The following is an 18,603-nucleotide window of genomic DNA, read 5'->3' on the forward strand; positions in this document are numbered from 1 at the left end:
GAAGGGCGCCTTTTCCCAACAGCAATTTTAAGATCTCTCCACAGATGTTCAATGGGATTTAGATCTGGACTCATTGCTGGCCGCTTCAGAACTCTACAGCGATTTGTTGCCATCCATTTCTGGGTGCTTTTTGATGTATGTTTGGGGTCATTGTCCTGCTGGAAGACCCAAGATCTCGGACGCAAACCCAGCTTTCTGACACTGGGCTCTACAGTGCGACCCAAAATCCTTTGGTAATCCTCAGATTTCATGATGCCTTGTACACATTCAAGGCACCCAGTGCCAGAGGCAGCAAAACAACCCCAAAACATCAATTAACCTCCAATGGTACTGTGTTCCATTTCACTGTTTCAGTAAACAGTAGAATGATGTGCTTTACCAAAAAGCTCTATCTTGGTCTCATCTGTCTACAAGACGTTTTCCCAGAAGTATCGTGTCTTACTCAAGTACATTTTGGCAAACTGTAGTCTTGCTTTTTTATGTCTCTGTGTCAGCAGTGGGGTCCTCCTGGGTCTCCTGCCATAGTGTTTCATTTCATTTAAATGCCGACGGATAGTTCGCACTGACACTGATGCTCCCTGAGCCTGCAGGACAGCTTGAATTTCAGGAAGATTAGCTACAGTGCCATGGGTTGCAAACTTCTTGATAATGTTGCGCACTGTGGACAAAGGCAAATCTAGATCTCTGAGATGGACTTATAACCTTGAGATTGTTGATATTTTTCCACAATTTTGGTTCTCAAGTCCTCAGACAGTTTTCTTCTTCTCTTTCTGTTGTCCATGCTTAGTGTGGCACACACAGACACACAATGCAAAGACTAAGTGAACTTCTCTCCTTTTTATCTGCTTTCAGGTGTGATTTTTATATTGCCCATACCTATGACTTGCCCCAGGTGAGTTTAAAGGAGCATCACATGTTTGAGACAATCTTATTTATCCACAATTTTGAAAAGGGTGCCAATAATCTTGTCCAGCCCATTTTTGGAGTTTTGTGTGACATTATGTCCAATTTGCATTTTTTCCTCCCTTTTTTGTTCTGTTCCAATACACACAAAGGGAATAAACATGTGTATAGCAAAACATGTGTTACTGCAATACTTTTCTGTGAGAAATACTTGATTTTCTGGAAAAATTTCTGGGGTGCCAACAATTTGGGCCACGACTATATATAAAACATTTTTTTTAAACTTTATAAATTTAAACATTTATAGACTAGGGATGCACCAAATCCACTTTTTCCAGATTCCATAAAGGATCTGGAAAAGCCCCAACCAAATCCAAATCTGCATATTCAATACAGCATAATTCAGGGAAAATAAAACATGTGCAGCTTACTCAATCATATCATCAAAAGTCGTGTAATTAAGGTTTGGATTTGTTTCAGTCAGGCAAAAAAAGGCTAGGATTCAAACATATCCTAAAACAAATCTAGGATTTGGTGCATCCTTATAGACCATAGTTAGAATGCGGACTTTCTAAACAAATAATTAGTGATAAAATACACATTTATGTCCTTATTATAGATTCCAAAACTGTGATGGCTCTCAATGGGGACCCAAAGCACTGGACAGGGGTTCCTTATGTGAAGTAAGCTTATACTTGGAAAACTGGTACTTTTTAGTCCTGGGTGCCCATAGAGCTGCAACAATGTGAATCAAAGAATTTTGAAACAGAAAAGAAAAAGTAATGTTGCCTGTAAACTGCTTTTCACTTTTTAATGACCTACCATCCCTAGCACTATCTGAGCACCAATAAGGACCACAGAATATTATGTGTTCAAAGCAAATAATGACCTGATGCTACCACTGGTCTAAAGCTAGGAAATTCCTAGGGGTAAATTCTGTTTTACACATTCATAATTTCACCCAACACAGGACAGGAGAAGTTGTTAGAATGGCCCTACTAAATTAAAAATAACAAATGCAACTGTATCTGTGTTGAATAAACCCAATTTGGGATTCTCTGAGAATTCACTGTAAACCATAAATGCAACAAAATATGGCACACAGTCATAATTAGGTTAGTGTCCTGATCCTGTCATTTGAGTCCCAATATGTGTTTATATTCAGGTCATAGCATTTCATTAACTGTATCTGTATAGCAAATGAAACTGCAGAGAATTATGCTGGGAAAGGGTAAGTAGAAGTTCATAAAATAGACTATATTAAAGTAGGAATAATGCTAAACAAAGAATTAGTCTAAAATGCTACTTCTTATGTTTTGGGTCTCTATGCCAGCCACAGATCAATCTAACCTTTGGCCATAAAAATCTCTGCCTCTGACGTTGAACCCATTAGTGCATTTTGGTTAACAAAAAAAATCCTAGAAAAAATGCTAATGGCAGGAAATAAAATACATGTTATATGCCAGAAAAATGGTAAAAGTATTATTAGAATGTCTCCATGTGTTTTTGTTTTTTTTTTGCAGAAAACAAAATGCATTTTTGTATCAGTAAAGAAACATGAAAAATATCCCTTTGATGCCAATGCATTTGGCAAAATGTTGCTGTTTTATGATTTTTTTGTAACAAGGCATTTTCACACATAACTTAAGAACAGACTCACAATATAAATTATATACACACACCCAATATAAAGCCACATTACAACTAATTAGTAATAACTATTCACACTACAAGGCAGCATAGAATCCAGTGCACTGTGTATCAGGTCTATAACACCAGCTTTAATGACAAACATAACTTTTCTATATGTTTATGACTTCCAACAACCCCATAGCTTATCTTCTTAGCGACAGCCCAGAGAACACTAAGCATGTCCCATGTTAATAATGATCTAACAAGATTGGATTAGAAGGCGAGCTGCCATGGACAAATGTGGTGGCACATAAGCAAAAGAGTTTTTGCGTTCTTATAACTATATTTAAAAAGGGGTTATCAATCCTAAAAATGAATTCCTACTTTGAACTAACAGAACTCTCGCCTCTAATCAATCATGTGAAAAAGAATGGTCAGAACCATGATAAAATATTTAGCAGAGCTGCCCTTTGTCGCAGAAATAGCTTGTAATATTTTGGGATGAGTATGCAGCAGCTGTGCACACTGTCCTGGAATAATATTGGTCTGTACTTTCTGGCTAATTTGCTCCTGGTTGCCAAGGTTAGTTGACTGCACCTTTCTTACAACCATGACTATAACCCCAAATCACTTGTTTAATAGCGATTGGGCAGTGCACCATTGGGAAAGGGGGAAAATTAATGGATTGTAAATAATAAAGAGTAAAGTCCAATATACAGGCAGGTCAGTTGTCTCTATGATAATCCCACTAGGGTATTAATAGGATGTTCACTAACCAGGTCACTCAACATCATTTAATATGTCAATGTATACAGATACAAAACCTTCTTTTATTAATCAACTTAAAAGCCACATACATAGTTAAAATGAATGTTTTATTTATTTAAATGTACATTAATATTTTGTAGAGTAGTTTTTTAATATCAGTATCACTTTACAGTTAGTTGGTAGGCATTCACAGTTTACTAACAGTAACACAGAGCCACAGACCTGGGCCATTATATGACATTTACTTTTTTTTACCTGTTGCCTCATGTTTTACTTCTTTATTTTTTTTCTTAATCTGTTGATTTTTATTTTTGACTCCACATGCGCATGTGAATTACAGCAGAAGCAGAAATAGAAGCAGTTTCTAACTTTATTTTCCACCCCCCAATTACGCCACTGTGCTTATTTAGAAACCAGTGCTCAGTATTAGAAACCAGTGCTCAGTATTGGCAATGTTCCCTGCAGATGGGGACCCCCATCTCTCTACTGACAAACATACTGCACATGGTAAGTGATATAATGTACACTCTGTGCTCATTATCCATATAGTTTTAAAAATGCATGCAAACACTTTATCCTCCATCTTTCAGAGGTTTGCATGCAACTATATTTATTATATAGTTAAAAGAGATATAAATATCCTGTAAATTATATCCTTACGAATGGTGCTAAGTGATGTCATTTCTGTCACATGCCTTACGTGTATTATAATAAAAATTGCAGCCCTTGTTGTAAAATATATGTCTAGGAGTTCCATGACCTGTATAAAAGCATATATTTATATGGTCATGGGACTCCTCAGTGACATCTAATATCCTTATATTTTTAAATAGGAGGTAGACTATTTACTATATTATTTATAATAGATGTGGTTTATTTTTGGCTTGCTATGATAACTGCTGACTTGGTTGTCTTAGCAACATCCCAAGCCCCTTAGTGATCCCCCGCATACAAGTACCATTTGTTTAATCTTCAATGTAACGGATGATATTAGCTAGCCACTAGTCCATCCAATGTACCATTTATAGAAAGGTTATTTGTATCAGCTGCTTTTTGAAACAATTTCAAAATGCCAAATATAAAACACAGTTTGGTTCCGTGCCATTTGATGCTTCACTATATGTATCAGTGTGCACACTGTAATGGTTGCACCTCAGCATGTTGATACAGTTGTCTATGTTTTATTTTTTTCACTTTCCTAAAATGACATTTTTGCTCTCACTTCTTGAATCACATTATGATGCCATCTGTTTACAATGAAGTTACAGCTGTTTGAATTTGCACTGCTTACTGCATTTAAGAGGGACTTGCCTGTTTATCGCTACTGTTTGTATCCTGAAAAATGGGAGCTGTCCTAGACAAGTCAAGCCATATTTTCAATTCAAGATATTCAAGTTTTTTTTCCCCGAGTATGTGAACTCAAAAATTTTAGATATATTTACAACATTTAATATGCAAGTTTAACGATTTAGAAAACCAAACTCGAATTCCCAAATTTGAAAGTTGATAAATAAGCCCATTAAAGTTTTATTATCTATAACATGTCAGGGGCCCCTTAATTGTTAAACTCTGGCTCATAGGATTATAAAATCCATTTGTTTCAAGAATGATCAATTTCTATGGTTACGAACAAATGTATTTCTTGTACATTGACTTCTTCTTAAGGGATAATAGTAATAATAATATATTCAAGTCTGTTAAGTACAAAACATCTTGGTGATGAAAAGCAATAGATCTGCCCACAGCCTAGTGGATTTCATCCAAATGAAAGACACAGTTCTTATGTTCCTAGAATATAAGACCTTTTAGCAATAGCATTAATCATTTATATTTTTCATGTAATCACAACATTCCTTCTACTTTATGGTTAATGTTTTCTATTTTACATTATCTAATGTACAAGCGTAAAACATACTATACAGGCCCGGATTTGTGGAGAGGCCACAAAGGCCCGGGCCTAGGGCGGCAGAAATGTAGGGGCGGCATGCTGCCCCGCCGCAATGGAATTTTTAAAGTTTTTTTCAATACGGAGCAGTGGGAACTTCTCCCCACTGCACCGTATGGGGCTTTAAATGTATGCGCACTCGCGGGCGCGCAGGGGGGACAAGTGGTTGTTCGCTCGTTTGCGCATGCGCATTTCGGGGGCGCGGGCCATTCAACGGGGTGGCCTAGGGGCGCGCAGAAAACAAATCCGGCCCTGACTATATACTATTGTGTATAATGTAGTTGTACATAGCAAGTGTGAAGTGTAAACTGCTACTCTAAGCTGAAATCCCATAGTAGATGTGGAAAAGCCTGGGGTACAAGTCTATGGTGCTGCCATTTAATAAAGTAGGGTTTTAGATGTACATAGGAGAATATGTGAATAGTATAATATAGCATTTAACAATATCCTTTATATCAGAGATTTCTAGTTGAAGCCAAAGTCCTCTTTAAAGGGGTAACTCACCTTCACCTGCTGTAGTAGCAGTAGTGTTAGTAGTAGTGCTAGTGTTAAGAAGAGACAGTCAGGAGACATTAACAGTAAATAACAAAAGCAGACGTATCCATGAAAAATGATCAGCATGAGCTATAGCTAACATATCATATCATGTACATAATATTTTCAAGAGTCATTTTTTCAATTGTCAGTATCAGTTTAAATAATGTGGAAGCAAATGTGAGGGAGAGTTGGATGTGTTATGAATACTAAAGGTCACATCCAGAGCAACTGCAATATTAAACAATGTATTACTGATTCATGTTGGCCTTCATTGCACCACTGAGGATGTATAATACTCAAACCCCCTAAATCATATAACTTTAGAAATGATCTCTCCCTTTTGTATGAAATCTATGTGTTGTTTTAAGTTCTGCAAAAGAAACATTACACACGTGCACTGGCAACTTTATAGCTACTCGCAGCAATGTATTACTGTCTTTTCTGATGGCCTTACAACAGAAGGCCAGCAAAAACTTCCTATTAGGTTATAAAAACAAGCTTTCTTTTCTGCTGCATATGAATTAATAAATGCAAAAATAAATTTCTCTCTTATGAAAGAGAATTAGAAAATTATAATTTCTGTTATCTTAGGTTATGGTTCAAAATGATGAATTATTTCCATTTGTATAAAAAGCAATGTATGTATGTATAACTTTATTTATAAAGGCTGTAGTGATGTTTAATAAATGTGTTTTACAAAAAGTCCATTAATTTCTGTTAGAGTCTACAAGCTCAGACACACTGCATTGCCTAAATAATTTGATGTTATAACTGATGTTATAAAATAAAACATTTAAAAAATGTTGCACAGCTAAACAGTTCTTCAGTACTTTGGAAGGCCGCAACATCATTAGCCATTTAGGAAGGCCTCTATCTAGCATGGCCAGTAGGTCAATCAGGTTTGCAGACATACGGGCCGCATAACAAAGCTTTGTGCCCTTGAAAACCCCTATATATATATATGGCTTCTCCTTTGCAACAATGCCAGACCAAGAAGCTCTGACATCCAAGGAAAGGAGAGCAAGCAAAAAAACCTCAAAGCATACAGTTTCCTAGGAGTTCCTTTATGGTTAAGATTTTTTTTTTTTGGTAAAGGTGGCCATACACTGGCAGATATGCCATTTTGCCAAAGTTGCCAATTTGAGTCTCTTAGAGACCAATTTGGCAGCTTATCTGCCCATGTATGGGGCTCTCTGACTGATATATCGCCAGAAATCACCCAGATATCGATTTCGTAGGCATGATTTTTCTGTCAAATCGACCATATGTTTGCATTAGCACAATATGGCCCACTCAAGGTGGGCATATTGCAGGAAAAATTTGCTCATTTGGCAACCTTGCAAAAATCCTTAAAGGACAAGGAAAGTCAAAATCTATTAAGCACACTATTAAATAGTACTACTATTGCTGTGTAAAAACGCTATATTCCTGGCTTGCCTAATGAAAGATTTACAGAGATACACATACTAGAACCTACATACTTGTTTCAGTGAACGGCGCCGCATGTCTGTATGGGCTATTGCTGAAAAGCACAAGCCAGCCCCTCCTCCGATCCCCGCACCTGCTCACAAACCCCTCCCTTCATATGTTTGCCTGACACTTGCATTTGCCTTCTGTCACAACCAACCCCCCCCCCCACTTGCCGGGTCTGCATGTCACAAAGTTTAGCATTGCCCCCCCCCCTCGCTCCCCTCACCTGCCACAAAACCCCCCCCACTCCCGCCACAAACCCTCTGCTGCTCCCCGCACCTGCCCCCCCCCACTTGCCGGGTCTGCATGTCACAGCAGAGTTTAGCACCCTCCCCCCAGCTCATCGCTACTCACCCCCCACATCTGTCACCTGCCAGGTGTGCATCCTCTGCCACCCCCCCCAAAATGTTAGGCACCCCCAAGTGACTTTAATCGCTTACCTTGTACCCTGGTGCCCCTGTTAGGAGAAAAAAGCACCAGCCCGGGGTACTTGTAGTGAGCGCTTACTTCTTCCTTTTTCTTCTGCTGGCGAAATCCATGGGCCGGCGCATGCGAATAGGAAGTAGGAAGCGCTCGCTGAATATGTTTAGCATATGATGCTGTAAAATTAAACCTTGATATATGTCACAAAAAGTGTAGCTTGATATATTTATATTAAATATTTATCCATTTTTGATTTGTCAGAATGCATACTTTCCCAAAATATATGGTTTTCTGGGTGAAACGTTGTTAAGTTTATTTAAAGATTTCAACATATCAATACTAGTGACGAATGATTCTGTTCCATTCCACTTCGCTGAAAAATTTGCAAAAAAATGCATTAAAATCAACTGCAGTAAATTAACTGCAGTAAATGTATTGATTTTGAAGTAGCTGAAGAGACTGCAATGAATGCGCTATTTTCATTTTAGAGTCTCTACATCGCAGAGATTTTAGTAATCCTATACATACAGGCACTAGCTTTTTTTTAGGTAAATTAAAAGTCCTCCCAAGCAAATCCCCTAAAGTAAGAAAGCACAAAATACTTAAATATCTGGCACTTTAAAATAAAATGAGAAATCCTGCTGGAGCCACCAGCACATGCACAATTACATCCCTGAATGCAATGTCACTTCCGCTTGTGCGCTGCCAAAGGAACCTCCACTTCTGTTGCAGGATTTGATAGGAAAGTATCAAGAAGCACGGAAAGGGTTTTTTTTTCCCAAAAAAAGTTTTATTTATCATAGAAGAGGCTAAGGGCCATCCCTTAAAAAGCTGCCACCCTAGGCACAGGCCCTTGAGTACCTATGATAAATAACCTCCGATTAGAGTTATTGTAAGGCAGTGGTTCCCAAACTGTGGTGTGTTGTATATCAGCAAGTTGCGTGAGTGGTCCAGCAAGAATTTTGTAATAAATGGCCAAGTTCCATGGGCTAGACATAAGATCCGCCCCAGTGAAATTCTGATGAGTCTGGGTGAGTTAAATGGTTCATGAAATACTTTATGAGGTTAGTGTTAATTATAAGATTGGTCACTAGAGCAGATTCATCTGTTTTATTCTTCAGCTCATGCAATATGAGTTGCATCTGACACTATTGTGCCCTATGAGTCAAACACAATCACGCTACTGTTTTGATGCAAATCAGGCATAAGTTAATAAGCTAAAATGCTCATGTTGGGGATGGTGTCACTTCCAGTGGTGCCACTATGGTTTAAACAGCTATGATTCTTTGGACACAAATCTTCTGCACCTATTGATGTAACATGCTGAGGGAACCCTAAAATTATCACAACATTTAAAGTGGCGGTAGCTCCAGGGTTCTTGCACTCAAGAGAATACCTTAAATGAACAATGTCAATATTTGCGCTAACTTGCGTCCAGTTTAGCATGACTGCTCTTGTGACTGCGCTCATAAATGGACCTTATAACCTTGAACAGAAGGCAGACTAATGGATTGTACAAAAGTAATAGAAGTGCTACATAAATACAAATTTGCAGTGGAGCAATAGAAACAGAACTGCCTCTTGCTTTTTCATGGAATATATTCTGATTGTGACAGATATTTGACATCCATGTGTTTTCACATTAATAATAAAGTGTGTGTCCAGAACATAAACTCAATGTATATCTTTATACAGTGGTGTGAAAAACTATTTGCCCCCTTCCTGATTTCTTATTCTTTTGCATGTTTGTCACACTTAAATGTTTCTGCTCATCAAAAACCGTTAACTATTAGTCAAAGATAACATAATTGAACACAAAATGCAGTTTTTAAATGAAGGTTTACGTTATTAAGGGAGAAAAAAAACTCAAAATCTACATGGCCCTGTGTGAAAAAGTGATTGCCCCCCGTGTTAAAAAATAACTTAACTGTGGTTTATCAATTTCAATTTTCAATTTCAATATCAATTTCTGTAGTCACCCCCAGGCCTGATTACTGCCACACCTGTTTCAATCAAGAAATCACTTAAATAGGAGCTACCTGACACAGAGAAGTAGACCAAAAGCACCTCAAAAGCTAGACATCATGCCAAGATCCAAAGAAATTCAGGAACAAATGAGAACAAAAGTGATTGAGATCTATCAGTCTTGTAAAGGTTATAAAGCCATTTCTAAAGCTTTGGGACTCCAGCGAACCACAGTGAGAGCCATTATCCACAAATGGCAAAAACATGGAACAGTGGTGAACCTTCCCAGGAGTGGCCGGCCGACCAAAATTACCCCAAGAGCGCAGAGACAACTCATCCGAGAGGCCACAAAAGACCCCAGGACAACATCTAAAGAACTGCAGGCCTCACTTGCCTCAATTAAGGTCAGTGTTCACGACTCCACCATAAGAAAGAGACTGGGCAAAAACGGCCTGCATGCCAGATTTCCAAGGCGCAAACTACTTTTAAGCAAAAAGAACATTATGGCTCGTCTCAATTTTGCTAAAAAACATCTCAATGATTGCCAAGACTTTTGAGAAAATACCTTGTGGACCGACGAGACAAAAGTTGAACTTTTTGGAAGGTGCAAGTCCCGATACATCTGGCGTAAAAGTAACACAGCATTTCAGAAAAAGAACATCATACCAACAGTAAAATATGGTGGTGGTAGTGTGATGGACTGGGGTTGTTTTGCTGCTTCAGGACCTGGAAGGCTTGCTGTGATAGATGGAACCATGAATTCTACTGTCTACCAAAAAATCCTGAAGGAGAATGTCCGGCCATCTGTTCGTCAACTCAAGCTGAAGCGATCTTGGGTGCTGCAGCAGGACAATGACCCAAAACACACCAGCAAATCCACCTCTGAATGGCTGAAGAAAAACAAAATGAAGACTTTGGAGTGGCCTAGTCAAAGTCCTGACCTGAATCCTATTGAGATGTTGTGGCATGACCTTAAAAAGGCGGTTCATGCTAGAAAACCCTAAAATAAAGCTGAATTACAACAATTCTGCAAAGATGAGTGGGCCAAAATTCCTCCAGAGCGCTGTAAAAGACTCGTTGCAAGTTATCGCAAACGCTTGATTGCAGTTATTGCTGCTAAGGGTGGCCCAACCAGTTATTAGGTTCAGGGGGCAATTACTTTTTCACACAGGGCCATGTAGGTTTGGATTTTTTTTCTCCCTAAATAATAAAAACCCTCATTTAAAAACTGCATTTTGTGTTTACTTGTGTTATCTTTGACTAATAGTTAAATGTGTTTGATGATCAGAAACATTTTGGGGCTGATTTACTAAGACACGAATTCGAATCCGAATTGGAAAAATTCAGATTGGAAAACGAACATTTTGCGACTTTTTCGTATTTTTTGCGATTTTTTCGGTGTCTTTACGACTTTTCGGAAATTATCGCGAGTTTTTCATTACCAATACGATTTGCGTGAAAAAACGCGAGTTTTTCGTAGCCATTACGACTTGCGCGAAAAAACGCGAGTTTTTCGTAGCCATTCCGAAAGTTGCGCAAAATCTGGCGATTTTTTCGTAGCGTTAAAACTTGCGCGAAAAGTCGCGCCTTTTTCGTAGCGTTAAAACTTAAAAGGCGCAACGTTTCGCCCAAGTTTTAACTCTACGAAAAAATCGCGACTTTTCGCGCAAGTTTTAACGCTACGAAAAAATCGGCAGATTTTGTGCAACTTTCGGAATGGCTACGAAAAACTCGCGTTTTTTCGCAAAAATCGTATTAGTAACGAAAAAGTCGCGATAATTTCCGAAAAAATCGCAAAATACAGATCATTACGAAAAAAACGCAATCGGACGCATTCGGCCCGTTCGTGGGTTAGTAAATGTGCCCCTTTGTGTGACAAACATGCAAAGGAATAAGAAATCAGGAAGGGGGCAAATAGTTTTTCACACCACTGTATAATAATATGACTGTTTGCTATATAGCGCTCAAGTCAAGGCAAGCATTCTCCTCAGACTTCCGACTGATAACCAGTATCAGTTAGAGCTATATAAAAAATAAAAGGTTGCAGTGCTCTGACCACCATGTTTTTGCACAACCTGGTTTCCGCTGACTTTTTAGGAGCCAAGGCAAAAAGAAATACAACAATTAAGGGACTGTGATAAGAATCATTATGGTCAGCAAGCGTGAGATAAGACAGAAAACACCTTTATTTAAACCAGACAAAAGATACTGCTAAAAAATATGGGAAGCACAGTGGCTCAGCGGTTAGCATTGCTGCCTTGCAGCACTGAGGTTCTAGCTTCAGTTCCAGCTTGGCCACTATTTACAAGGAGTTTGTATGTTCTCCCAATGTTCCAGGTTTGCTCCTGATAAAAATGACAACAGTTTGTGTGATTGGTTCCTTATATTGTCAACATCAGAGGGACAGGAGCTGATGGGAATGCACAATCTCTGAATAGTGCTCTGAATATACCAGTACTATATACTAATGACACAACGACTGGCTGAAACATGGGACCTGTGGGTTTATTTACAGGTTAGGTGGGTTGGCTGCTTATTGGTGGGACAATATAAGCTCTGGCATCATCTGAAGGGGTGGGACTGGATCAGGCCTCATCCCAATCTTGGGCTAGTTAAGGGTCTAAAAATTTCTAACCCTAAATCCTTTTATCTAACCACATGTATTACTCTGTCTACCGGAGATCATGACTACCATCCTGGATCACAATGTGCATGTGATATTTCTCAAGAAGTTAGGGTGTAAGCCTTCTTCATTCCCCAGCTGTTGAAGATTGCAATGCACATAAGTGCCACCAGAGAAGGCTGTGCATGCTTTAGACTGCCAAACCGGTGATCTGAAGGTGGTGGTACAGCTAGTAATGTCACTGTAGGCTACATTTCTGAGAGAACTACTACTAAGGATTTTAAAGGTGAGAAAGAGAATTCACTGAAATTTGCACTGTGGAGAAGCATACGGTTGCAAAGGTTAAACCTCCATAACCTTATTCAAGACCTGTGCCAATCGTTTGGCTCATTTTGTTCTCAGTAAAATATAATGTGACCTATACTATTCAGTGGATATTCTGGCTGCTTCCTGTTGAACTACATGTGCAAATGGGTTCTCATGCTCCCATATTATCATATATCCTATATTACTGACATCAGTAGTAGGAAAGCTTTTGGAAGGGGTAATAAGGGATAGGGTACTTGAATACATTGCAGTTCACAGTACTGTAAGTTTGTGCCAGCATGGTTTTATGCGTAACAGATCTTGCCAGACTAATTTAGTCGCCTTTTATGAGGAGGTGAGTAGGAACCTTGATGCTGGAATGGCAGTTGATGTCATCTACTTGGACTTTGCTAAAGCGTTTGATACAGTACCTCACAGAAGGTTAATGATCAAATTGAGGAATATTAGTAACATAGTAACATAGTAAGTTGGGTTGAAAAAAGACATACGTCCATCACGTTCAACCATAATGACTATATATAACCTGCCTAACTTCTAGTTGATCCAGAGGAAGGCAAAAAACCCCATCTGAAGCCTCTCTAATTTGCCGCAGAGGGGAAAAAATTCCTTCCTGATTCTAAGATGGCAATCGGACCAGTCCCTGGATCAAGCTATATATTGTATCAGCCAGCACGACTGATTCGTGGAGGGAATTCCACAACTTCACAGCTCTCACAGTAAAAAATCCTTTCTGAATATTTAAATGGAACCTCCCTTCTTCTAAACGGAGTGGGTGCCCTCGTGTCCGTTGGAAGGACCTACTGGTAAATAAAACATTAGAAAGGTTATTATATGATCCCCTTATATATTTATACATAGTTATCATGTCACCTCTTAAGCGCCTCTTCTCCAGTGTAAACAGACCCAACTTGGCCAGTCTTTCTTCAGAACTGAGACTTTCCATACCCTTTACCAGCTTAGTTGCCCTTCTCTGGACCCTCTCTAACTCAATAATGTCCCGTTTGAGCACTGGAGACCAAAACTGAACAGCATATTCTATTGGCCTAGAATATAATATTTGTAATTGGATAGAGAACTGGCTGAAGGATAGATTACAAAGAGTCCTTGGTCCTTTGCTTTTTAACTTGTTTATGAACAACCAGGAGGTGGGCATAGAGTGTACTCTATTTTTTTTCTATTTTTGCTGATGACACTAAATTGTGCAAAACTATAAGTTCCATGCAGGATGCTGCCACTTTGCAGAGCTATCTGACAAAATTGGAAAACTGGGCAGCAAACTGGAAAATGAGGTTCAATGTGGACAAGTGCAAAGTTATGCACTTTGGTAGAAATAATATAAACACGAGCTATCTACTAAATGGTAGTGTGTTGGGGGTTTCCTTAATAGAGAAAGATCTAGGGGTTTTTGTAGATAACAAGTTGTCTAATTCCTGGCAATGTAATTTGGTGGCTACTAAAGCAAATAAAGTGCTGTCTTGCAGTTTTGCCTCTTTATAGGTCCCTGGTAAGGCCTCACCTTGAGTATGCGGTGCAGTTTTGGGCTCCAGTCCTTAAGAAGGATATTAATGAGCTGGAGAGAGTGCAGAGACGTGCAACTGAACTGGTAAAGGGGATGGAAGATTTAAACTATGAGGTTAGACTGTCGAGGTTGGGGTTGTTTTCGCTAGAAAAGAGGCGCTTGCGAGGGGACATGATTACTCTGTACAAGTACATTAGAGGGGAATATAGGCAGATAGGGGATGTTCTTTTTTTCCCATAAAAACAATCAACGCACCAGAGGCCACCCCTTTAGATTAGAGGAACGGAGCTTCCATTGGTTTTTCACGGCGAGGGCAGTGAGGTTGTGGAATGCCCTTCCTAGTGATGTGGTAATGATTCTGTTAATGCCTTTAAGAGGGGCCTGGATGAGTTCTTGAACAAGCAGAATATCCAAGGCTATTGTGATACTAATATCTACAGTTAGTATTAATGTTTGTATATATAGTTTATATATGTGAGTGTATAGATAGGTTAGTATAGGTTGTGTGTGCTGGGTTTACTTGGAAGAGTTGAACTTGATGGTCTTTTTTCAACCCTATGTAACTATGTAATATCCTAAATGCCCCTAACAGAACTCAGTGGAGGATCCGGGGATCTATCCTAGAACTACAGGGGCTGATGACAATATACAGGGTATAGATGACAGAGAGGCTCAAGCACTTTGCTTGCTTCCTCCATACTAACACGTCATATTATAATATACAAATGAAAGGTCACATCGGTCTACAATCATAACTTTCAGTCAGTAAAATCTATTAGACTTCTGTAATGTCCTTGATGTACTTATGGTGTTATGCTGATTTCTGTGTCAATATAAAACCACTCCGAAAAAGCACCCCATTACCATATATATGCAATCCAAAGGCAAAATCATGCCCAAATGAACACATTCACTCAGCAGCATTGCTAGAGACACCACCTCATAGGCAGAATTCAGACATCTTGTGACTGTAGTCAGTAGGTGTATCCATGACAAAAGGCACTCAAGCTCTCCGACAGGAAAAAAAGAGAAAATTGCCCTTTTGCTTGTTCTCAAGACAGTGACACAAGTGTAGTTTTCCACTTTGCTTAATCCAAATAAGAGATTCTTTTCTGCTTGTAGAATGATTTATACATTGGCACCTCTCTATAACTAACTATATGCAAACATGGACATATTAAAGTAGCATTCTATTGGTTATCAGTATGACCAAGCAAAGAAATTTAATTGCAATACATATTTATGTGGTATGTCTATGGACTCCATTTTGAGAAAAAGACCAAATACTTTATAGATAGGGATCCTACTTTGCACCAGCTGAAATGCAGCACTGTAATATGGAGGTTTGCTGGTACATTGCGTACCAAGCATTCTTTCATCTTAGCATTTTTATTAATATTTAATAGCAAGTTCAAATATTATTTTAATTCCTCTCCATTTACACAAAACACAAAGGAGTTAATTTCATTTGCGTTAGCACAAAGGGATAATATCTGGCAATACCTTACCCAAACATGAAATCTATGAATAAATAAAATCAAATGCCATCCACGTCAATGCAGCAAATACACTCAGTTTGCCCAAATGCAGCACATGCACAAAATAATAGGAATGCCAGCTACAACAATCTATTCTCCTAGGTAGCCCCCTGACAGGACTTACACAGCATACACTGCCATCCAGGTGCTGTATTTCTGCAAAGTTCTGCAGTGCTCTACCTGGCAGCATTTCCTTTTGCCTCATTTGTCCTTATGTGCATCACAGAAAAACATGCCTATTATAAAACATTCATTGATTATCCCCCCCCCAATAATTTATACTAGTACTGAACACAAAACCCACTGTAACAGCACTGTTTAGAAGTGGCTCCTTCTTTGTATTACTAACTTGCCCCAGTTATAACATGACAAAAGAAGAGTAACAGTGCAAGTAAATGATCATGTAATTCCTAAGGCCTAATTCCCCAAGGCAAATTTAGTCTAGAGATAAAGGTTCTCAGCATCAGCATCCCTGGGCCTGGGAGAAGTTCTGCAACATTGCCATGACATGGTGTATTCTAGATCTTTCTCTTCCTAAAAGTTTGTAGCTGACACCATCCATGGTCCTTAAGGGCAAGGCAAGAGCATATCTAGACTGCAATACTATCAATTTCTATAAAGCCCTGCTAATAACACACAACAGCCCCTGCAGGCTGCCAATAGCCCGGGTTTAGTAATGCAATGTTGCCTGGAAGTCAAGGTGATCTCTATGGACCAGTCCTGGCTGGAGGCAGAGTTTCTCTTACCTGGATCGGCTCTCTCGGGTTTTGCAGGAGATGGAGCCCGGGAGCTGCCACACTCATTCTCGGTGGCTTTACGTTTCTTCGACATCTGCAGGGTGATGTTGCTGGTTTGTGTTGCAACAGGGAAGGTAAGTGGATTGAATGGTGGGGAGATATAGAGAGAAGGATTTGCCAGGAGGAGAGGGAGAGAGAGACTTTTGGAGTGGCTAGAGAGCAAGTAGGAGGCAGGGACTGTGGAGAAATCCTACAAATCACAATTCCATCAATTCACTTCTCAGCTCTCTTTTTCCTCCTGTTATTTCAGCTAGCAGCAGGTTTCCAGAAGGTGGGGAGAGCACGGAGATCTGGGTAGGAGATGGGCCACACAGGTGCCAGCTAACAGACTTTCCCCACCAATTTAGGGTCGGAACAACCCCTTCATGCTTTTTGAGCTGAAAGAACTGATGATAAATTAGCACCAGCGCAAACAAAACCTACTTTTTAGCCACGTTTCCTATGGGAAATAAGCGCATCACGTATCCTGCTCCCAATAACGCCTGTCACGGTGCTGGGTGCTCGCCCGAGCCGAGCCCAGGGGCAGAGGTGAGTCGTTCCTGGATACAGTTCCACCCTCTCCTACTGGGAGTTCACACCAGATTTTCATGCTGCCCAGAAGCTTCTTTCTGCCACTCTCTCCTGAATGAGCAGGATGGACTCTATGAGTCGGATCCATCAGGTAGTCTCTAGCCCTCCTTCCAGTCAAAAAACAAATAAGGGATCGTGGATGTTATATATATATATATTAAATCTTTTTGAAATGTCTCCCTATAACAATGTAAGATGCTCAACTTCTTTAAACTATTCCCACGTGTCAGCTCTGGTCTCCATCCCCCCACAATGCAGAATGGAGTGTTACAAGCATCAGTCATGTGAAGCTACAAAGCAGATCTGCATTGTCGTACATAGTCATTGTCTGCCCTCTCTGCATAGCCGCGCTATTAAGCATTAAACAGCAAGAGGCAAGTTACCTGCTGCTTTGATGGCTCCATCCCAGGTTGGTTTCACTGAAGGCACTGCAGTAGTGAAGCAGCCCCCGGGCTGTATAGAGTCAGGAGTTGGGGAGGGAGGGTGCCCAAGCAGCAGCAGCAGCAGCAGGCTGGAGAGAAGTTGTGCCAGTGGTGCAGATGGAGCTATGTGTGCCTGAGAGCTTCCCCACAAACAGACTGGCGTCTCTGAGCAACTTCCAGACTTTTCCCCAGTACGAGGGGCTGAGGCTTTGGCTCCTCTCACGTCCAACAGGAGGCAATGACGTCAAGCGCTCAATCGCTACCTCGCCTGCAACTGCGACTCATTGAGATGATAATCGAGCATAGACGCAAGCAGCCCAGACTTTTTCTTGTGCCAAACACTAGAGCCAGGGGTGCAGGATTTCCAGAACAAATAGCAGAACATCGTGTAGGTAACTCAGGTACAAAGTTGCGTGGAAACAAGAGATTTCTTGGAATCTCCCATTTACGTTCCTTCCAGTAGAAGAGCTTGGAGACAGGGTCCCCTATCAATGACAGGCTCCTGCTGTTACCGATGTATTTACAGTGGCTTTTATTTTTGTGGTGTTGGAATGTTAAGCAAAGCTGATCCGAGCAGAACATTAACCCATGCTGCACTATGGGCCCTAAAACGTGTCTGGTCCATCTCCCTAGGGGCCCTAGGTTATCAATGTGACATCAGAATTGGCCTTAGCACTTATCAGTGGAATGGTGGCTTCTCCAGAAAACCTAAAATATAACAGTGTAAAATAACACTGCATATAAGAAGTTCATATGGACCTTGGCTTGAGGCTGTTCCAGTTATTAGCATAGGGACTATCAGCACTCCTTGGTGAGAGAATGGCACTATTATAGTGCTCTTACAGAGCTCTGAGCCCACAGCGTTTAATAATTGCCATTTAGCATTAGTCTGTATGTTATATATATTATCTTGTATTATATATAAAGGGAATATATTTTGTAGGTTCCCAAGATTGCAGTTTTGTCTCTCTGTCTCTCATCTGTTCATCTGCCTAGCTACAAAAAATATATATCTAATTATAAATTATATATATCTTAGAGTCCTTCTAGTTTGCAAGAAGGCAAAAAAGAAGTGGCAAAGCTTTCTCTATTCTGTGTTAGTGATTGCACAGTTCTCCCTACTACTGTCTCTCCCTCCTCTCCCCCTCTGCAGCCTCTGCTAAC

General features: G+C 39.9%; 1 protein-coding gene across 3 annotated transcripts in view; it reads right to left on the reverse strand.

Moving 5' to 3' along the window:
• Window positions 1–17,606, reverse strand: part of pde10a (phosphodiesterase 10A) — a 215,295-nt gene extending 197,689 nt beyond the window's left edge. Inside the window, exons 1-2 of one of the 3 annotated variants that reach the window (XM_031902028.1) lie at window positions 17,401–17,605; window positions 16,397–17,124 (exon numbers count right to left, since the gene is read on the reverse strand). In XM_031902028.1, coding sequence (XP_031757888.1) covers window positions 16,397–16,481 — 85 coding nt within the window. In that variant the 5' untranslated portion in view covers window positions 16,482–17,124; window positions 17,401–17,605. Of the gene's footprint in view, window positions 1–16,396 lie in introns of all 3 variants that reach the window. The other 2 variants (XM_031902030.1, XM_031902029.1) reach the window with 2 other exon arrangements.
• Window positions 17,607–18,603: the final 997 nt, after the last annotated feature.

Source organism: Xenopus tropicalis, chromosome 5, assembly GCF_000004195.4.
Source record: "Xenopus tropicalis strain Nigerian chromosome 5, UCB_Xtro_10.0, whole genome shotgun sequence".
Lineage (NCBI taxonomy): Eukaryota > Metazoa > Chordata > Amphibia > Anura > Pipidae > Xenopus > Xenopus tropicalis.